Source organism: Maniola hyperantus, chromosome Z (assembly GCF_902806685.2).
Source record: "Maniola hyperantus chromosome Z, iAphHyp1.2, whole genome shotgun sequence".
NCBI lineage: Eukaryota > Metazoa > Arthropoda > Insecta > Lepidoptera > Nymphalidae > Maniola > Maniola hyperantus.
In genome coordinates, this window is record NC_048564.1 from 4,122,741 (window position 1) to 4,146,426 (window position 23,686).

General features: G+C 35.5%; 1 protein-coding gene across 26 annotated transcripts in view; it reads left to right on the forward strand.

Moving 5' to 3' along the window:
- Nucleotides 1-23,686, forward strand: part of LOC117995295 (coiled-coil domain-containing protein AGAP005037) — a 173,887-nt gene that overhangs the window by 141,605 nt on the left and 8,596 nt on the right. For 16 of the 26 annotated variants that reach the window (XM_069508886.1, XM_069508888.1, XM_069508887.1 and 13 more), the window contains 14 exons: nt 3,584-3,707; nt 4,946-5,071; nt 13,572-13,710; nt 14,202-14,297; nt 14,613-14,797; nt 15,169-15,225; nt 16,528-16,617; nt 17,996-18,058; nt 18,437-18,597; nt 18,757-18,876; nt 18,982-19,091; nt 19,285-19,426; nt 20,181-20,281; nt 20,784-20,925. In XM_069508886.1, the coding sequence (XP_069364987.1) occupies nt 3,584-3,707; nt 4,946-5,071; nt 13,572-13,710; nt 14,202-14,297; nt 14,613-14,797; nt 15,169-15,225; nt 16,528-16,617; nt 17,996-18,058; nt 18,437-18,597; nt 18,757-18,876; nt 18,982-19,091; nt 19,285-19,426; nt 20,181-20,281; nt 20,784-20,925 (1,656 nt within the window). The remainder of the gene's footprint in view (nt 1-3,583; nt 3,708-4,945; nt 5,072-13,571; nt 13,711-14,201; nt 14,298-14,612; nt 14,798-15,168; nt 15,226-16,527; nt 16,618-17,995; nt 18,059-18,436; nt 18,598-18,756; nt 18,877-18,981; nt 19,092-19,284; nt 19,427-20,180; nt 20,282-20,783; nt 20,926-23,686) is intronic. The other 10 variants (XM_034983284.2, XM_069508875.1, XM_069508877.1 and 7 more) reach the window with 10 other exon arrangements.

The window sequence follows — 23,686 nt, forward strand, 5'->3', positions numbered from 1 at the left end:
GTAACGAAATATCGGTCGGTCGGTTATAGGTTATAGTTTGGTGATCTGGCAGAGACTAGTGGGCCCCTATTGATAAGTACTCAATTCCATCTTTAAAACACTTTATAAGGTGTATCGTGAACAAGATATTTCCTTCGGTAGCATGAATCGGATGGATCCTTAGGACCCAGGGAAGGATTTAAGAAATGGAGCCATCCAGATTTTTGAAGTAAATTTTGGGTGGGAGAGTCCCCCAATCTAAACTTAACACCTATATCAGTCAAGCCATTAAGATTTATTACATATTCTCCATAGATAAAAGAACTTCTTTAATCTATGATATTCTACAGTAGAAATATTTCACTTTGAGGCATGCAAAATTAGTGCTCAAACAATTTAATATTTAAACTATTATTTTAAACTAGCTTATGCTCGCGACTTCGTCCGCGTGGACTACAAAATTTCAAACCCCTATTTCACCCCCTTAGGAGTGGAATTTTCAAAAATCCTTTCTTAGCGGATGTCTACGTCATAATAGCTATCTGCATGCCAAATTTTAGCCCGATCCGTCCAGTAGTTTGAGCTGTGCGTTGATAGATCAGTCAGTCAGTCAGTCAGTCAGTCAGTCAGTCACCTTTTCCTTTTATATATATAGATTAAAAAATTTGATGAAATATGGTGCAGAGCTAGCTTGTAAGCTAATGTATGTATGTTGAAACATATTCCAGGAACAGACATTACTTATTATCCCGGAAAATCAAAGCATTCCCACGGGATTCTTAAAGGCCCATCCGCTTAACCGATTTATATTTTTGGTACAGAGGTAGCTTATGTCCCGGAAATTGATAAAGGCAACTTTTTATCCCTGAAAAGCAAAGAGTTCACATGAGATTTTTAAGAAAAGAACGGGGACCAAGTCGCGGGCAACTTATAGAAAAAATTAAATAAAAAGTTAGTTTGTCTGTTTGTATTAAGAATCTAATAATTTACGCCAAAATATCAAATATAAGTTAGTTAAATAATACGAAGTAACTTTATTACGCTATGCTATACGATAGGGCAATATTCCTAGTGGAATAGTGGGTAGATAATAATAGCCTCTGATTTGTTTGCTGTTTCTTTTGTGTAAACACCCAGAAGGGAAGGGAAAGGCAAGCACAAGTTAGGAATAAATCCGAAAAACATAAATTTGTAGTTATATCACATTAAAATTTGCGATAACAAAATTATATTTACAGTTTGAGCAACCATCTTTATATTTCTTCGTAGGCCTATGGTACGAAACTTTCACATTAACCACTTACCTCAAATTTTCATTTAATTGCATCTACCCAAGGTTACTCCTACATCAATATACCTATCTATCTAATAAAAACAAAACGTTTCTTAAGATTTCTCTTCTCTTGTGTACCTATAGAGAAAGTTATTGTTTATTATAATAACAAAAAAAAATAGATTCATTCAACATTATTATCCGACACATTATCATTATGATTTGTCTTGAAAAATAACTCTTCGATCGCAGGTAATAAACCGCCATAATATTTTCACAAGACAATAATTTTAATGTGTTCGTACCCAAAGTGTAAAAACGAAGCCATATTAATGTGAACTTGTTGTCTGTCTGTATGCGTGTCACTGGTCTCTAGGACCTAGGAGTTACAAATCTAAAATTTTGGTATTTTGTGTAGAATGATGACTCAGGACCAAATATTGCATTAGAAATTCAACTAAATTATTTTTAGGGGGCTCCCTCCCATACATGAAAGAAATTATCTTTAGCTTTTTCTTGCCCTGGCATGTGGGTGGTTGTTCTCAAAACCGAAATTTTATATTATGTACAATATATTATACATATTTAAACAACAAATACTGAAAACAATGATCAATAAAATAGTTTGTAAGCGGTGGCGAAAACAAATAGAACATAAATTTTGGGTTTTTCTTTGACGGTCTCAAAAGAGCGAGGCTTGACTCGCTTTTGACCGGTTTTTGCAGTACATTACATTAATTCATACAATTTGGTTTTTTTTTTTGCCTATAAAAATTTTGGCTTTATAAATTAGAGGTGTATCTAGCTATATCAGCCGGTTTGATTTGAAAATTTATTTCTCAATTGAGTTCTACCTGCGAAGCAAAGAAGGTATCGCCAAGTGAGTGATATTTCGGTATGGTTCTGGGTAGAAATCCATTCGAATACTCAATAGGAAGCGCGCATCCATCAGAGTAAATAGAATAATTAATGTAGATGTAGAATTGTGTATTTAAAAACAACGACACATAAGTTCAAACAGTGGGAAACTGAAATTACAACCACAAACAACGAAAATAATACAAAGTGAAGTGAAATACAGTGCAGATTAGGGATGTCTTTGTCTGAGGACATACGGATGCCGAGAACAAAACTACTCGTAAATTGAATTGCTTTTTAAAGCTGTTCTAATGCAATGAAAGCTAAAAAAATAAGTCTAAATGTCGTCATTGTGTTTCTCGTGTTTATATTATACTAGCTTATGCTCGCGATTTCGTCCACGTGAACTTCACAAATATCAAACCCCTATTTCACCCCCTTAGGGGTTGAATTTTCAAAAATCCTTTCTTAGCGGATGCCTACGTCATAATAGCTATCTGCATGCCAAATTTCAGTCCAATCCGTCCAGTAGTTTGAACTGTGCGTTGATAGATCAGTCAGTCAGTCAGTCAGTCACCTTTTGATTTTATATATTTTTATTTCTAAGAACTTGAACAACAAAGTAAAAGTAAAAAATAATATGCTCCTTTTTATCTACAAAGGTGTAGATGTAGGAATCTTTGCATTTCTGTATCTAATTCATTGATAATATAGAATTAGATAATAATCATATCACTGCTCTAATTAGGTACATGATTGAATTTATTTTTTTAACGTAGTACACGTTAAAAACTAATTTGTAAGACTTGTGAAACACACGGTTAATCAGACAATTAGATGTAGCTAATATAGCTATAATTATGTCCATCATCCTTTTAACTTGATCATGCAGATTAGAACTTCGATAAGCCTTTCTTTGTAAACTCGTCTGAAACATTTGCATAATGAAAAATGCTGTGTTTTTCAATTAAGTAATGTACATCCCGACTATAATATTATAAAGGCGAAAGTTTGTATGCGTGTGTGTGTGTATATGTGTATGTTTGTTACTCCTTCACGCAAAAACTACTAGACGAATTTGGCTAAAATTTGGAATGGAGATAGATTATACCCTGGATTAACACATATGCTACTTTTTATCCCGGAAAATAAAAGAGTTCCCGCGGGATTTTGATAAACGTAAATCCACGCGGACGAAGTCGCGGGCATCAGCTAGTAATGTATATTTTAAACTAACTGTTGCCTGCGACTTTGTCCGCGTCCCGTGGGAACTGTCTTTTCCCGATATTCCAAAACAAATATCTTTCATATTAACACTTCATAGTTTTTTTCAAAAACATCGGCGCAAAGTTGCCTGTCTATTGGTATTCCACATATTCTACAGAATATCTCTCTTTCTTGCAATATGTCCAAAGGGCTTGAAGATTCGCAATGGTAGGTATTAAGCGACTACATGAAAGTACATTGTTGCAGATAAAGGCACCTGCGTACTACATGGGGACGTCCACTCCCAGTACTCTACCGCGAGGTGGTTCTCTCATGAGAGCCTTTTCGCCGGCCGCTCCTCCGGTGCCCGCTGATCGCGTTAAACCTCAAGGTACGTAGAAAACACAGTGTCGATATAACCTGTGACCATAATCGAGAGCATCTAGTGAAAGATCGAATCCACCAAAATACAATTTTACAGGAGGCCAGAATTAAAGAATCAAATGGTATATATAGTTCAATCCACGAAGACGCGCCCCACTATTTTTCGTGCGGAGAAAATGCGGGGAGTGATCTCTACCTAATTTATCTTCTTGTGCGTGTGCCCACATCGCTGATCGGTGCGTTAGATACTTACGATAGAACTCACAGTCTCAGCATATAGCATATTTTGCATTGTTACCGATTGGGACAAATAGTGGGGCGCGTCATCGTGGATTGAACTATCTATATTCTATACCAATCAGGGATACTTTTGATACATTTTTATGTGCCTTTTCGTTTTCAAGTACATCGTGAAGACAGTGAAATGCTGTTACGCTCTTAATTCAGTGCGTCGTAGAGCTAAAAAAATTACCTCATACCCCGATTGCAATCTGGACCTATCTCGTACTTATAGATTTATCCAAAAGTAAATTTTGGAAAAGCTGTAGATACGACCTTTCAGTTTGATGCCTTCGATATAATACAACCAGAATAATCAAATGGGATAACATATTATATTATTGCAAAGTCACCTAGAGAACCAGAGCCCAGGTAGAATTTTGAATATAACATGTAGGTAACTAAACCGAGGTCCAATAAATATCACTAGAACGTACACAAACGGATTTGTAATAAAAAAACGACACTGATTTGAATCGGTAGTATCTTTTAAGTAGAATGGAGAATGGGAATAAGACAGAATCTTAATAGTTGTTTCGTGTGTATTTATGGCAGGCTGGTGATCACTGATCAGTCCTATCTCAGGACCAAACCACCCATTTCCCCGAAACTTCCACATGTCGACTTGCGGTGCCTATATACAGCGGATCTCTGCAACACGTTTGATATCATCTGTCCACCTAGTGAGGGGCGTTTCAACGCTGCGCTTTCCCGTGCGAGGTCCCCATTCTAGCAACTTGGAACCGCAACGTCTACCGTTTTTTTTTAATATGTGTTCTGCCCATTATAACTTCAGCGCCGCAACCTGTTGTCAGTCAGTTACTCTGGTTCTCCTACGTATCTTTTCATTTCTCGTTTGATCACGTAGAGAAAGTTGCTTAGGAGTTTCTTAATGATATAATATTACCTACTTATATTAATGAGCTCCGAAGGACCGAGCTATTTGCAAGGAAACTGTATGTGTAGGTTCAAGTGCACCAACAAAACCGGTGCGCTCATACGTGCCCGGGAGTGGTTCGGAGCGGTGCTTCCCCGCTGTGTTCGCTGCAGTGGAATGCCCCCGCGGTACCGACCAACTGTACTCTATCCCCGGTAACCTCCCAGGCCTCCTCCTATAGACGTCTTTTTTTCGCTTCGGAACTTTATTTGCTTGAAGCTTTTTAATGAAATTTCCTGGCAGTGAAGCACTCATAATGCTATTTCCTTCTTTATTTTATTCTATACGTCCACCAATGTCAATTTCTTTCAGAGTAAAATTGTGCTATAAAAATGCATAGTATGAAAAAAAAAATCTATAAACTTTATTAAGCGCTGTCTTCGATTAAAAAATTACGAATACTCACCAGGTATTCTTATTAATTTAATTAAGTAATATGTAGACATATTTACATCATATTACATACTTGACGAAAAACAAGTATATTAGAACAATTGTAGGAGTGGTAGAATGTTTTTCTTATTTATTTGCTGACTTCATAAATCGTAATCTATTAATGCGTCAAATCGATATACCTACTGTTGAACTGCATAATAAGTATTATTATGGAAATGAAGGAATATATTTTATGGATGATGTTGTTATTCAAATTCATCAAGTGGTTTCAGAACCGTCTATTGGAATAATTATGTAAAATTTAGTAAAATTTAACTCCTCGCGCGTCATTTGAACTTTATTTGTCAAATTTCATGTCAAAAGTACGATTTTAACCTTATTTTAAGAGTCCCCGCAGACCACAAACTTTTTATCGGCCGATAGTTTGGTCGGTTTCTTAATCAGTATGAAGATGTACCTATGTAAGTGCGCAAATTATACATTACTTCATACTGATTAAGAAACCGACCAAACTATCGGCCGATAAAAAGTTTGTGGTCTGCGGGGACTCTAAAGGTGAGCCGTACTTTAGACATGACAGTTAACCCATAGAGTTAAAATGGTGCGTGAGGTAGATAGGTAGGTACATCGCCTTACGGCGAAGTCACATTTGGTCAATAGCCCGTATTTTGGTACCCGAATTACCTAAGTACTTTACAAAAGCTTTCTTAGGCTCCGCGAAGCTTTGTAAACGCCGAAAAGTTCTATATGCAGGAAAAGTTTATTGTTAGCAATCGGATTTTTTCTTTACATTAATTTAACAAATTTATTAAAGTTTGTTTTATTTTAAGAGATGAATTTAATTTTTGGACACATAGGTACCTACTTACGCTAAGAATAACGAAACGGCATGGCAACGCCGCATGTGACGTTAGACATACGCTAACATAATTATTATTATGGATCAGTTATTTTTGGTGTTTTAACAAATATTTATTTATTATAATATAATACAATATACCTACTTACTATATATAATATAATAAACTCGACTTATTGTTTACCTTTACATAGTATAAAATAAAGTCACTTCCCGCTGTCTGTATGTATGTTTGAGCGCGTAGATCCTTTAAACTACGTAACGGATTTTAATGTGGTTTTCACCAATAGATAAAGTGATTCAAGAGGAAGGTTTATAGCCATAGTTTAATATTGGTTTGTGTAAATTTGTTGACCTATTTGAACAATATGTCGGAAAAAATCAAGCTTCCATTGAAAATAATTAACAAATATTATAAGAAAAAACTAGGATAAACTCAAAAACTACTCAACTGATTTTACAAATTCTTATACCTATACAAAGCTACATTATACGCATGAGCTACATTTTATGCTCAAAAAAACCGGCCAATTGCGAGTCAGGCTCGCGCATCGAGGGTTCCGTACTACAGTCGTGTTTTTGACATTTTGCACGATAAACCAAAATCTATGATGCATAAAAATAAATAAAAATCTGTTTAAGAATACACAGGTAAAGCCCTTTCATATGATACCCCACTTGATATAGTTATCTTAAGGTGACGCAGGACGCTCGACCGAAATTGGCAGCGCACGTGGGTAACATGTTTGCTTTTCACTTGACATTGTATGAGAAAGTTGAGAGGCACGATGATTTTCACTGAAATCAAGCGTGCGAAAAGGGTTTAGGAAAAGTATTTTTGAGAAAAAACTGCTGAATTTATGTTTGCAAAGTAAAGTTATTTCAAGTAATGAATAAATAAACTACGTCTAATGATAAATTGTTTTAGAATTTTCATATCCCTAATCTTATTTATTTACATCCAAAGTTGTCATTAATTTAGTGTTAAAATAGGAATCTTTTGAGCCTCGTAACTTTTAAATCAATATTTTTTAAATGTTTTATATATCAATAAACCTAGATAATGACGAGATAAATCGATATAATTCTTAGTTTTGTGCGTACAATATCGAATATTGCTGTAATTTCCCTCCTACGTTTGTATGAAGAAAGCACTGAACTGAGTCCCCTTAAGTACTTCGAAAATTGAAAATACTAATTATTAGTTCATGACTACAATATAAATTTTTTTTGTGTGTTATAACCACAAATTCACGGTTTTCAGATTTCTCCCCGAATGTCTGCTATAAGACCTACCTACCTGCCAAATTTCATGATTCTAGGTCAACGGGAAGTAGGTATTCTGTAGGTTTCTTGACAGACAGACTGACAGACAGACATACAACACAGTGATCCTATAAGGGTTCTGTTTTTCCTTTTAAGGTACGGAACCCTACGAATGAATATATTTTATCTAATTTAAAGAAAAAGTGAAACACGTCGTCATCCAGATATTGAAAAGCCCTTACATGCTTTACAATACTATTGTACCTACATAGTAAAATATCTATAATATTTTTAGTTCTTTTGTTGAATGCATAATAATATAATATTATATGAAGAACGCTTAAATTATCATTTTTTTTATTAGTTTTTGCAGGTGATTGATTTTTTAGTGATTTTTATGCCATTTTATTTATTTCCATTGAGCCATTCGTCGCGTCGATTCACCGTGTTTGACACGTTTCCAATGTTACCCGTGACGACCGTATGAATATACCGATTTTTAGAGGCCAATCTATCCATAGAGTAATAAATCTGCCGAATGACTAGGTACCGATTTTCTTTTATTTCGGTGTTTTATTTTATTATCTATCTAATCAGTAATCATTTTGATTCTTGATTTTCGACGCCCGGAAAAAAACGATAAAAGATTTTCGAAAACACGTGCAAGTTAAAAAACAAAGACTAAAACCAATCAATATGAGTGATGAGACCAGTGAGAGTGATGAAGAAAGTGAATTGGAAGATTTGGAGCAAAATAGCACTGTAATAGATAATGAGGAACCCAAACCCAGCACGAGTGCTTTCGTATCTCATGAAGCCTTAACACCTGTCGCGAGTACCTGCAGTATCTCTTCGAGTCACGGGGAGAACTCCAAACTATCCAGGGTCGAAACCGCCTTAACGTGTAATAGAATGTTGGATGAAAAATGGCTAAAACTTGAAGATTTGCTGCAAAAGCGTCTGCTTGAGTGCCGCCGAAGACTCGCTGAAATTCAAGGGGTCCATGTTTCCGAGGCGGGCAGCTCGGGACCAAAACGAAGGTTTTCTTATGTGATCTTTGGGAAGCCACACTTTAAAGACAAGCGTGGGTTGCCCGCCCCTGACAACGAGGATACCATATTGATGAATAAATCTGGGATGTACAACTTCTCTAACATACCCTCCGTACCCGGATGGACTGTGAACGACAAGTGCAAACTTTCCAAGCTCATACACGAGATGTCCCAAGAAATAAAAAAGAAACGATTAAACTCCGAAATTCTATCTCTACTACGTGAAAATAAAAGATTAAAAACTACAAAGAATAATAGGAAAATATCCAGCCTCAAAAGAGAGCTTGTTGGTGTCAATAGAGAGTCCCTCCAAACATTAGCTCTTCCGATAGATGAGGAGTATGACTGGAATTACATTGCTAAAAAGATGAAAAACAGGCGCAGCCCTAATGCATATAGAGCTCTATGGAAAATATTTCTACATCCATCTATAAATAAAAATGCTTGGACCAAATCGGAACACCTATCTTTGCAAAAAATTGCCTCCAAATACAAGTTTCAAGACTGGGATGCTATAGCTCAGGAGCTAGGCACCGGCAGAACGAACTATCAGTGTTTTGTTTACTTCCGCACTAGCATAGACAACACCTTTACAAAACGAGCATGGACAAGTGAGGAAGAAAATAATCTCTTGCGGTTAGTTGAATATTATAGAGAGGGGAACTATATTCCATGGGGCAAAGTTGCAACCTCGATGGAAAGCAGGACAAACATACAGGTTTATAACAAATACGCTCGCCTCTTAGAATCCAGAAAAGGCAAATTTCTGCCTGAGGAAGACGCTGTTCTACTAACTTGTGTCAATAAATTTGGGCCAAAGTACAAAAAGATAACTGAATATCTCGAAGGTCGTTCCATGAATCAGGTCCGGGAAAGACACCGTATTTTAATGAAAAGGCAATATTCAGCAGTTTGGACAGTTGCCGAAGATAGAAGATTAGTTGAGTTGTTAGCCAACGAAGATGGATCTACTAATTTTTCAAATGTGTCACAATATTTTCCAGGAAAAGATAGAGTACATGTTAGAACTAGATACATAACTTTATGTAGATGGATGAGGAGAAATCCTAATGTGGACCTCAAGCATGCTCCAAGGCGTGGTCCCAGGTGTTTATATCACGGAAGGTCTACTGATGATCTCAATAAGGCTATAGAGCAGTTAAAGAAACGTGTAGCAGCAGAAGGTAGGAAGGAAGGTAAAGATTTAACTATTAAGAAGATATCAAAAATAAGTAAAGATTCAGCAGAAGATGATATTGATGATGCAATAGTAGCTACTTTCACTATGGAGAATGTAAGAAAAATGGAAGCACCAAAATTACAACCATCACAAGAGGAACGTGAAACTAATTGTATAATTGACGGAGAGTACAGGAATTGTGATATTTCAATTCTACGAAAATTACTTATTTTATTAAAAGCAAAATTGAATAAGCAAAAGTTTGAAGATAGTCCCTTAAGTAATACATATAGAGGCCTACTAGATCCTGAACCTGGACAGAGCACTGTTAAAATCAGTACATATTCAAGAAAAGAGGCATTCAAAAAGACCCTAACAGTAGAAAAAGTAGACATTTGGGGAAATGCATTAAAAAAGCCATTATCATCCGTGTTTCCACCGCACTATGCAACAATTACTGGCTGCAAACAATTGATGACACATTTCACCGGCCCCGAAACGGACGATAAAAATGTGAAATATATGAATGCTCTTGCTATCAGAAATAAATCGGTTAAGGAGGAAATTAATCTTTTGATGGAACGCTTTAACACCTTATTCATCTGGCCTATGCTTCTGTCAAATGCATCGCCAGAAGATTGTAAAGTGACAAAAGTAAAAGAGAATGTGCCATCAACATCAAAATCTGCCAAAGAAAAAGAACACAACAATCTTACAATGTCATCGGAAAAGAATGTGCCATCATCATCAAAATCTGCCAAAGAAAAAGAAGACAACAATGATGCAATGTTATTGGAAAGGAATGTGCCATCAACATCAAAATCTGCTAAAAAAGTTGTTTTGTGTAATAAAGATGACATCGGCCTTGCATTGCCACAGCCTAAATACCGGCAAAAAAATATAGTTGATAAAATAAATGAAAATATAGACTTGAAGGCGTCAAAACATGACCACAAAATTAATATTGATGAAAGTTATTTTGTGGATCACTTTATGCCATGAATTTGTAGACTCATAGCTCAGTGGTCAAGGACGGAACTGAAATTTGAAGATAGTAGGTTCAAACATTGGGTGTTGTACTACCACAAACTTATATAGGGTATTATGTGTCCAAATGAATAAAGTTTCCGCTGTGTTGTGAGGTCTTGGCTAGAAATATATATTATTTTGATTCCATTTTTTTTTTTTTTTTTAATATATTTTCAATGGATTTTTAACCGACTTCCAAAAAGGAGGTGGTTCTTGTAGGACAAAATTCGTTGTAAATATATTAAAAATATCATCACCATTTGCAGTCCACTGCAGGATGAAGGCCTCTATTAACAGTCCGCGGCAGGTTGAGATGGCAATCGTGGTATGAAGTGGGGGACGCCCCGCACGTCAACTGCGCTCACCCGCACCGGGTTAGTGCAGGTGTGCAGGGCATTTTCTCCCCGATTGCTATCTCGACCTGTCGCGTGCTATACTTCTACTCTTGGTGAGCTACATTCATCTCTTTCCAGCTGCTTTTTAGGGTTCCGTACCTCAAAAGGAGAAACGGAACTCTTATAGGATCACTATTGTCTGTCTGTCTATCCTAGAATCATGAAATTTGGCAGGTAGGTAGGTCTTATAGTAGACATATGGGAAAAAATCTGAAAACTGTGAATTTGTGGTTACATCACAAAAAAGTTAAATTGTGGTCATGAACTAATAATAATTAATTAGTGTTTTCAAAGTAAGATAACTATATCAAGTGGGGTATCATATGAAAGGACTTTTACTTGTGCATTCTAAAACAGATTTTTGTTTATTTTTATGCATCACAGTTTTTGATTTATCGTGCAAAATGTCGAAAAAATACGACTGTAGTACGGAACCCTCGGTGCGCGCCGACAAATCGTTACATAGGTATGAGTGACAGAGAAATGCTCTACAAAGCGAAAATCTCATGCTAAAGGTACTGTGCCCTGTTAAATTTTAATGGGTGGTAAAACTTGCTTTGCTTTCTGCTATCTAGATTGTTCAAAATATTTTTTTATATTTTTATAATCATTAAACTTAATAATTTTTAGTTATACCTATTATATAATCATACGTAACTTTCTTCATTTTTAATTGTCTTTATTCTGTTCTGCTCTGAAAACGAATTGTGTTTCCATAAAAGAAATTATATCCGTAACTCGCGTTTTATGTACCTAGTATCTATCTTATAAAATTTTATCTACGCTCATATCTTAAAATCTTGACTATGAATGAACTCAAAATAATTGACATACTTTATTTACTTATAAAGTACTAGCTTCGCATGGGTGCAACGTAGATAATTTATGTCCTAATGTGGTGTCAGATATCTACTCGTGTGGTGTTAGTGAAGAGATTATAGGCGCCGCGGCACTGTCCGCCGCCTTCGCCTACTTTTTTGTTGCGCGTTAGTTTTAATCTTACGATATTTCGTATTATTTTAATTTTGTGATATCTCGTAGGATGTTATTCTATATTAAATGATGTAAAGGGCAAATAGTATGTCAGTAAAAACACCCTCGAAAATAAGGCTTTGTTTCAGATCACATTTGAAAATCATAAAATTTTGAACCAACCTTAGAATAGTAAAGATACAGTCATGAAGTAGAAAAGATACAGTCATGTATGCTATCGCCGGCTTTTCTGTAGAACTTTTGAAGAGAAACAATCATTAAATTTGGTAGGTAGGTAGGTCTCCTAGCAGACATTCGGGGAAAAATCTGAAAATCGTGAATTTGGGGTTACATCACACAAAAAAAAAATTAAATTGTGGTCATGAACTAATAATTAGTATTTTCAATGTTCGAAGTAAGTTAACTATATCAAGTGGGGTATCATATGAAAGGTCTTCACCTGTGCATTTTAAAACAGATTTTTATTTATTTTTAAGCATCATAGTTTTTGAATTATCGTGCAAAATGTCGAAAAAATACGACTGTATTACGGAACCTTCGTCGCGCGAGCCTAACTCGCACTTGGCCGGATTTTTTTCAATTAAAGTACAGTTCTGCCTGCTTCACGACTCTATAGATTGTAGCTATTTGGCCGTTTACGTAAGAATATGGTCTGTAGCTATTGTCTATGAATTGCAACGCCTAGCATTTTGGCTCCAAATGCCATATTTAATTTTAATAATTAACTAGATTTGCCCCGCGGCTTCGCCCACGTAGTAAGTGTATTCCTGAACATTACAAACTAATTCCAAACATTCCAGAATGCTCTAGAACGTTCGAACTCACGACAGATCTTACTTTATATACCTACCCCTATCAGCAGGTAGCTTTACCCATAGGGAAAAGTTTTCGAATGGTCCACAATGTTTCAGATTCCAGAATATTCGACATACATTCGAGAATGTTCTGGAATGTTCTACAATGATCGGGGATATTCTGTGGAATTCTCTCCAAAAATTTTCGAATGTTCTTGACTATTCTAGCAATTTCTATAGGGCGAAACTTCCAACCCTTATATCTTCAAAAGCACACCCTTCAGGTAAAAACGGCAACCTTCTTCATGGACGGGAGATAGAGAGCTATCACACCATATAACCTTGATCGTACCGGGACTCATTCCTGAGTTTTAGCGGCACGCACATTGTACACTTTCTTTTATTATATATATTGATTATTGTATTTTTTTTAATAAAAAAAGTTATTATGGCGGAAAATATATAGGTACTCAGTACGTACTAAATACCCGAAAAATTTTGCTTCAACATTTTTTCTTGCAATAGTTATGAGATATGACAAAATATTAGGTTACCAAGCTTTAATGGTTTGGATTTTAAAATATGAGTTTAGATAAATTAATGTATGAACTTATGCGTGGTTACTTTAGACAACCTACTAGGTATTAGACTACTGTATTATCTAATGTGCAGTAATTTTTTATTTGAACAGCACATTCAGGCGACGGCTATATGTCCTCTCCTGAGCGCGTGGCGCCCCGGGTCCCCTACGAAGACCCCTATTACACCCAATTCCTCGGCCCAGCAGCTGGCAGAGCTCAAATCGCACCTGTCATCGATGAAGAAGCAAAGTAATAACCCCTTCATCATCATGATCAACACATCGCCAACCATAACTGAGCACAGGTCCCCTTTCAGAATGAGAGTGGTTCAAGCCCCAGTCCGCCACGCTGGCTCCGTGCGGATTGGCAAACTTTACACATCTTTGAGAACATTATGGAGAACTCTCAGGCTTGCAGGTTTTCTTACGATGTTTCCCTTCACCGTTAAAGCAAGTCAAATTTAATTGCTTAAAACGCATATAACACAGAAAAGTTAGCCTAAAGTTTGATAGCGATAGCTTGCCTGGGATCGAACCCCCGACCTCCCGAATCCTGACGTTTAAACCACTAGGCTATGACCCCTTAGGTTGTAACTATTTTTATATTTATAACATCACACTGATAATGTACATAGACTTCGCTAGTTCCTACTATCTACCTTTATCTATAAACTAAGCAATTCAAGAAACCTTTGAAAAAGTGAATGAATCAATATGAGTAATTTGCCCGTTTTTCCACAGCGAATCCGGCATTATAGACGATACGTATCAGATGTACGGCGTCAACGCGATAACAACTGCCCCTCGGCCTATGCCCCGGCCGCCTTACGACGCCAGGTACACCACAATACAAACCTATGGCACCACGTAAATGAAAACTCCAATTATGTATTATGCTCATATCTGATATTGTGGTGAAATAAATATATCGAAAAATGTATATTAGAGTTATATTTCTACAAACCTTTACTTACTTATTTCATTGGTTCTCAATGCACCTACGTTTGTATTATATTTCATCAATATGCTTAGCGATATTGTGGCCACAATGATTAGGGTGCTACGCGATAATTATTAGAAGCTATTGGCGAACTTTACTTACATATACTATTTCACATGGAAGGTATTAGGTATTGATACATAATTTTATAGGCTGGGTGCCCCTGTGGATGATATGCAACGGCTTCGCGTAGAAAAAATGGAGAGGCAGCTTGCTAATCTTACTGGACTTGTCCAGCAAGCTCTCCAGGTCCCAGGTGCCGCTCCACCACCTGTCACTCCCAGGGAAGACTACCAGGCTTATCCTTCGACTTCTAGAGCTACTACATCAACGCAGGGTAAGAATCGACAAAGTAAATAAAGTACCTAATCGTTCTACAGGGAAGCCAACCGAAGTGAAGAGTACTTTAACCCGTCAGTCTACATCGCTTACGCAGCACTAATTATTATCATCGTAACTATTATATAATAAGTCATCAGTGCAAAACAGTTTCCTTACCTGTATAATATAACGTACAGTTCACATGCTATAATCTAAATATTGTATGTGTAGATGTAATTAATTGTCTAATATATTCTATGGCTATTTCTGTGAAAATTAGTTTTCTATAAGACGTGTAAAAGTTTCAATTATTATCTGTCTGTTAGTCTAAAGGCTTTTTGTACAAGGCTTGGTACGTTAATGTGGCTTGCGTTTTCCTACATCCAGATGCCGCGCGATTTACCAGCAACGAGAGACCTCCCAAATTAGGGAGGGACAGATTTCGTAAGTGTAATTGAACGCGGCCAGTTGAAAAATATTGCTAATGCATTGCTAATGTTATGTTGTTAGTCAAAATATTTTTGAGCAGTGTGTATGTGGTCAGAAATCCTATTTTATTTATTTTGTATTATAAAAATATTGTAGTATAGCAGTCAAGTGTGTATGTATATTTGACAAAACAGATACGTGAAACGTTTACCAACGTTAATGAAGGAACGAAACCGCAAATTATGCCACAACATTCTATTAAGCAAGACAGTAAATGTGTATTCCTAATAGTGAGCTTCTTCCGCACCTTGGAATGTGGAGAGGGAAAGTGTCGCTTTCTCTTTATCAATAACATGCACTATGTATAATGTATACCGGCGTCATATCAATTCGGGAAATTTACCATTACACAAATTTCGCATTCGCAATGCATTGTGCACTCTCCATACATCATTATTATCGCCGAACGCTTGCTTGCTGACTCGTGTGGTTTTATCATTTTCGGTACCTCTTTCACTCAGTATAATATTATAAGATATAACCATGGCCTTTCAGCAGCCGTCATTACTTCAATTATCAAATTCATGCACTTTAAAATATAACCTTTCAGCCATGCCGTATACGTCAACGATTGTAGTTAATTATATTAATGAACGTTGTCTTTGTCTTGTAAGTGTGCTACTGAAGCTTCAATAAGAATATAACATATCGCATATAAGCTATTTGTATCTTGTGTAGATTAATTAGCTACAAATTTGTAATATGGGTAGGTATATTTAACAAGTAAAATCATATTCGACTACAGTATTACGAATGGAATCTTCAGAACCTATCGCATGTTTGCCATGGTAACTTATCATTACACAGTAACAAAATAATTATGAACCTCAGACATTATATTGTGTATTCATCTATTCATTAAATATTTTTTTATTAATATTATCAACTCTTTCATCGTCATTATATTTTCATTCATGGTCTTGTTAAATTCATATAAAAAATTAAGCTTATATTTTGAAATCCTTAATTAGAAAAACACGTAATTTCTTTAAGTAATAATTTATAGATTTGAGAACAATTTTTACTTACGATTTCACAGTAAAGCGGTAAATTTTAATCAGCACAATTAAAAAAAATCACAACTTTTGCAAGTGAATTTAAAATCTATTTTTCTAAACTAATTGCACCTATATATTATATCCTAACACAAACACCTGAAGCCAATCAATCTTAATATTTGTTGAGTTCGTCCAACCACAGCGATAGTCCTCACTCCGCCGTTTATTAAAAAAGAAAAATCAACGTTTATGATTGCAGAAAAATCGGTATCATTTGAGAAATCAGTGTCATTTAGTGATGACCCACCAGACATGAATTCTCCAAAACAGCACTCACCACAGCATTCAGGTATGCATAATGAATAATAATAAACAATCCATACTTAATATTATAAATGCGAAACTGTGTCTGTCTGCCTGCTAGCTTATCACTGTTCAACAACTTAATCGATTTTGATAAAATTTGGTAGGTTCTGAGTTAGCATATTATCTGTGAACGGACATAGGCTACTTGTATCCCGGAAAATCAAAGAGTTTCATGGCCCACGAAATTCTTAAAGGCCCATCCGTTTAATCGATTTATATGAAATTTTGTACAGAGGTAGATTGCGTCCCGTAAATTGCCACAGGCATCTTTTTATTCAAGAAAAGCAAAGAGTTCCCACGGTATTTTATAAAACCTAAAACCACGCACATGAAATCGCGGACATCATCTAGTAAATAATAAATTACAATGTAGCAATTTAGAGTTGGTTCTGTAGCGTTTAGTGTAGCGGGGTTCCTTCGGTTGGTATCAATAGTCTCAATCTTGTTTGCGTAGAATAATTGGTGATGGTATATTTTGTATGGAATTACAAAATATTACAAATAATATATTATATAATAATAATTATTATTATACCCCAGCTTTTGAAATACGGCCCTTGAAAACCTTGCTCATCCAAAGTATCACATTATATTATTACAACAATCCACACAGTATTGTAAGTAACGTCCAATACATGAAGTTCGATTAACCTGTTTGTTAATTTCTTGTCTTTGATTTCTTTCTTTTCATTTGAGTTTATTATCAGGGTATTTTATTATAAATGAATATCTATAAAAATATAAATCGTATCATCTTTTGTTTTGGAAAACGTTTAACATCGATCACAAAGATCATGCATTTCTTATCATTTCTGAAAATCTGCACTTGTTCTTCAGTTTCATCGACAAAATAATAGATTCATGGTCTCACTCCATATTGTAAGTGTCATACAAATTGCGTTTTAAAAACCCAAGAATGAAATTATTATTTGACGTGTCCAACAAAGTATAGTATGTATAAAGAAAATTAATCTTCAATTAACATGAATATTTTTAATACATATTAATTAATTGTTATTAATTAACTTAACTAACATGGCATATGAGTAAATTACTGTAACTGATGGACTAAGAGCCAGTACGTGCCAGACTTTCGTTATTTTATAAAAGCTGAAAGTTTCTCTGCGCATTGTCCCCAACACAGGGAGGAACGATCAGCGACTATGAAGTTTTTATAACATAACGAAGATCTGGCACGCACTGGCTCTATCTCTGTCACATTTACTATTACTTATATTCATTCTTGGATACAAAACTCTTAGCCATATGATATCTCTATTATCTTTTCGTAGTTAAGATCATAACCATGTTCATAATTCTTGTATTTGATTTCTTTCCGCTTACTTCTTTGCCATAACAAGCTGATACAAAACCAACAAAACCGGCAATCAAGTCATCAACATTGCCGAGGACTTCATCTCAAGGTAACTTTTTGAAATCCGTTGACTGCCAGGTTATAATTTCATGAATATTAATTACTAAGACGCTTCTCTTTTATATTTTCTAAAGCTATGGTGGCTTATTATCGATTCTATTAGTAATAAACAAAATCTGCATTTAGCATGGGAGTAATAAATTATTCAACAATATAATGGATTTCAAAAAAAATTAAATTGATAATTTTAAATGTTCTTGTTTAGCTTAGATATTGCTTACCAATAACAGCCGCTATGTTTCATGTATGAGATTGATCGTATTTTTTTGATTAAAATTTTGGTGGCGGCTTTGATGGTTAACTCACATTTCAAAAGATTGTAACTAGTTTTATTTTTTTAATTCATGTTTTAATCATTTTATTTTAGAACGTGACCGGCTGAAACCGGCTCCTCCGCCGAAGCCGGCCGGGCTGACGGGACAGCAGCTAACGCTAGCTCCACAAAGGAGCTACACATTGAACGTGACTCCTGAATTTTTCAATCAACTTCGTATTCTTCAGAAGCAGAGCCGCGATCTCCGCATCGAGGTATAAATCTTACTACCTCTATATGTTATGTTCTAAGCAATGCGAATTTATATTAATAGTATTTTCTTTTAAATACGCGAATTTAGCAAAGCATTTGCGAATGATACAGCTTTTCAAAAAATCTCAGATATTGTATGAGTGTGGTGTATTTTTTTACAGACGCGCAACCTACGTCGATCAACTTTGTCTCATTCTATACAAATGAGGCAAATGATGGCTGAGACTATTGTCCAGATAGGTGATATTGCAGCCACGTTTTCTGAAGAAGATCCAGAATCGGTACGTGATAAATGTTTATTAATTTAAACTACTGTGTTCTATTTTTTGTGTTTTATTAATCTGATGGTCAAGTCTTAAGGTATAAAATATGACCTTGTTCTTTAGCAGTTGACACGGGAGGAAGAGATCTATCGCCAAGATATGTTGCTTTTAGAGAATGATTTGTACGAGCTCGAAGCTACCGTGGAACGTCTGCGTGGTCAAGCTGCAAACAGGTGACATAAATTTCGACATTTTACCGATATTTTAAATGACTTCACTTGTATCCCTAATTAATTGCAATCTTTCTCTCTTTGATTTTAGTAATTGTAAGAAAAAAGTTTTATAATGTAGCATTGAGAAAAATTGGGTTGACATCATATTTTGTCTACATTACATTTCATAATCATGTGATACTTATACTCGTAGGGAAACACGAGTAATCATGACAGACATCGAGCGCATCGCTATGGTGCTCTCCAAGAGCAGCAAAACGGTTGCTGATTGGAAATTGAAGTTTCCGATTCTACAGCAGACCATGAAAGCTAAACTTGCCGCCGAAATGGAGAAGGTAAATCAAGCTTTTCTAATAAATGTAACGCCACTACGGACCTCTCTAATCATATCATATTTTGGACCCGTTTTGCTGTTCAGATCTTTTCAGTGATTTATAAGTTTAATTAGCCTGCATAAACAATCATCATTACAAGTATACTTGAGTGTCTGTGTGATGATTTTGTTCAAGCATCATCATCATCTTCAACCGATAGACGTCGACTGCTGGACATAATATAAGTCTCCTGTAGGGACTACCACACCCCACGTTCTTGAGCCGCTTGAATCCAGTGGCTCTCTGCGACTCGTTTGATGTCGTCTGTTGGCTTAGTTGGGCTCTGCTAATGTTGCGTTTTTACGTGCGAGATCGCCATTCTAACAGTACTTTGGCACCCCAACATCTAGATCGATATTTCGAGTTACTTATAATATGCCCTGCCAAATTGCCACTTTATCTTTGCAACCCATTGAGCTCTGTATTTTTGATTTCATCACGTTGAGAACCTCTAAGCATAGCTCTCTCAATCGCCGGGTAAGTGACTCAGCTTTCTTATGAGGCTTACAGTTAGCGACCATGTCTTGAAACAGTGTTCGAAGACTGGTCTTCAAGCACTGAGGAATTTTAGACGAGAAGACATCTCGAAGCTTCCCAAACTCTGCACAGTGAACTCGGCTTGTTCAAGCGCTAAGATAAAAACATCATGTAATTGGTTAGAATAATCATGTAGAAAAAACACGTAAAATAACCGTAGCTATTTAAACTTCACCAGGTGGTCCGCAAAGAAAAGATGTTGGAAGAGGAACCGGAGCGATTGGAACTTGCTCTTCGTAGGTGCAAGAAGCTTACTGGAACACTGGTGACCCTAAAGAGGTATTTATATACCAACTAGATGATGCCCGCGACTTCGACGGCGTGGATTTAGGTTTTTAAAAATTCCGTGGGAACTCTTTAATTTCCCGGGATAAAAAGTACCCTATGTCCTTCCCCGGGATATAAGCTAGCTCTCTACCAGATTTCATCAAAATCAGTGTAACGGTTGGGCCGTGAAAAGTTTATTAAATTATTTTTAAAGCACTTTACGTATTTTTGTCAACAAAATATTTTAATAATTATATAAATAATTTAATCAATTATTATTGTACTTAGTACATTATAGAGCGTTGTTGTTGTTTATTTTCTCATTTTTTATTTTCTTATAATAGGTATTATGGTTGTTGTGAGAGGTGCTTTTGATAGTTAAACCAGTTCAATATTTTATTTTAATTTTACACGATAACTTTAAAAATAATCAGTGTCATCTGCTCAATTCTCCATATTGGAAATTAAAAAGGGAATGTTATTATCTTAATTCTTTGAATTTATATAAAAATAGGTTGGCTTGCGTCCAAGAACAACGCTTTACCGATGGGCGTGTTTCCCCAACCTCATCGCAAAGCTCGACAGCCACTGCTGGGCCCTCCTCCGAGGAGTACACCTCGGAGAACGCTTGCCACGTTGCTCCGAACGCCAACAAGGTATCGTGGAATATCATATCTGTGTGAACTAATAAAAACCAATATCATTATTGTACTTAACAACTTAATGGAAACAGTTTACCTACTTGCTTTCAACCGTTAGCTTCATTGGTCAATGTTCTCAAATATTCAAATAATAATAATAAAATAATAATAGATTCGATTTTTTTAGTAAATACTACCTTTTTCACATATTTGAGAATCTTGTAGGTACTTATTTATATAAAAAACCAGCCAAGTAAGACTTGAATCACGCACTGAGGGTTTTATACCTTGGAAGGATATGTGTAATTATTTTGTTACGTATAACTTTGTAATTGCAAATTTGAATGTGATGTAATTACAAAATGGTTCCGGCTCTTTCCTTTTACTTGTGCTATAAGCCATTGCTTCTTGCCAAATTTCATGATTCTAGGTCAACGGAAAGTAACCAATACCTAAGTTTTGATTGCCTTGCAAGTTTCAAATGACAAACAGACAGACAACGAAGTGATCCTATAAGGGTATTTTCCTTTTTTGGTACGGAACCCTAACAAGCGTGATTTTTCTTCCTGTTTCCATCGCGTCTATTAGAAAATTTTAATTTAAATTAGTGTTATTGTTAGTGAAAGTTAAGTTAATTACACTTTCGAACGAGCCATTTACCAAGTGATTTAAAAGCCTACTGCTTAACAATTGCAGGTTTGCCACGAGTTTAAAATTTGCATTCTTTTCCCGCACTTCGTTTGTTTTGCGAAGTGTTCTTTTCTTAGTTATATCTATATTTACTTTAACCCTAGTAGCTTTTAGACTAGCTAGTTCGCCACTTAAAATATGTATAAATAATTGCATATTTTTTATTAGTTTTTTTCTTTAACATTGAATGCCTCTTTGTTATGTCCATTGAATAACATAGTGTTAATTAATAATTACTTATCTAAGATTAAAGTACATAGTAGTATTTAGTTATCTTTCCTAGTCGCTTCTTTTTAGTTTTGGTCTGTTTATCTTTTCTCCTCCTATACTATATTTGAGAATTTAAAGGATATTGTATCAAGGAATGATGGGAAGTTGATTTATACTGTTGCTCTTGTGTATTCTGTACGTGATATCAATCCGACTCGAAATTTTAGGTTCACTAACGAATCACTTTATGTGTTTTGTTAGTAAACTGTAGTTTTAAATAAATTGGCATATTTGTTTCAAAATTAAAGGAAAAATATTGGCGTCATTCTCTGTCACTGTTACTATGTTGAGAAACTTACTTAAAACTATAAATACGCATATAAAACTTAAATATATACCCTCTTGTAATAATAAAGGTAATTTTGCTGACGGCTGAATCTATTTACGTTTCTAATTGCGGCTTTAGTGTATTTTTTTACACTAAACCTTCTCCTTTCCCAAGTCATCATCAAGGTCTGCAACCGCACGTAGTCAAAACTCTTCAAAACCGGACGAAGCGATTTGCCTCCTCGTTTCTAATTCGAACTGCCAGGCTCAAACGCTCTTTTGGTATCAGTTTACCCCTCTACTTTCAATAGAGGTATCTTTAAGTCAAAAGTGAATAGGCATCATCTAGGCAGGCGCCACCGGGATGCACTTCGACCGCCCGTTGTGCCAGATCTTTGTTCCATGCACATGCAAACTTAGGAACCAACTCCATCTGGTGGTATTATCAGTAAATTTCAACATGAGGTTATTCAAGGGGCGCATCAACAAATTTCTGAAAATTCGGCAACATATTGGCAGTTCCTCTGGTGCTGAAAATGTTCATCGGTGCGGTAATCTCTTAACATCAGAGTGAATATCACTTGCCAGCGGGTCTGATTGCAGCCAGGTGCTAATCTATAAATCATTTAAAAAAGCCATTAATAAAATTAGGTAACTGATCCGACAGACGTATTTCCGTTATTCTTATTTCAATTTTGTTAGTGATCGATCATTTTGATACAGAATATTGAATATACCTAAACATCAAACTTTACCGCGATAATCTTATTTATTTACGTACCTAATGGCCGAGTATTGGCCTCTAGAATGGCTTCGCGTAATATTTCGTAGTCTCCCGTTTTTTTCTTATAACTTTTCCATAACCATAAACTTTTGTTTATGGTCAAAAAAGAATTAGGTATGAATTAGGTATCAATCGTCGAATTACGTGTCTTGACTCTTGAGTTCATATAAAAATCCCATAGAAAAAAAACGTTCAATATTTCCCGAATTTAATTTTTGTCTTGAAAACTTTCCTAATTTTCTTTCTATGTATAACCTAATTCGAAATATTATTAAGAACGTTTTAAGTACATAATACAAAATAACATAGCCAAAACGATCCAGCCGTATTAAAGTGATGCGCTTACCAATGAACAGCTATTATTATTTATATGTACATATATAGATTTATCACTGGTATGTCAAAAAGATTTACGAAGAACACATTTTATTTCAGTATTTAGCTGTCAGTAAATTTAAATATTTTAACTAATCGGTCTTGTAATTAAATACATAAGTAGGTACATAATTAAAATTTAATTGGATCTTCAGACAACTCAGCGCGTCAATGATTTCGTTAAAATACCTGTTATCACCTTGAATCAAGGTTAAATATGATTTAACTCAAGTATCTAAACCAAATAAGTCTTTGAAATCGTCCTTGCTCTTTTCACGTAATAACTATGGAAAAAATACGAGTTGGTACTAGGTACCTTCCTATACTTCCAATATCCTTAGCAAACACATATTTTCTCAGCATTATGTTGTGAAAATAAAATTAATTCAA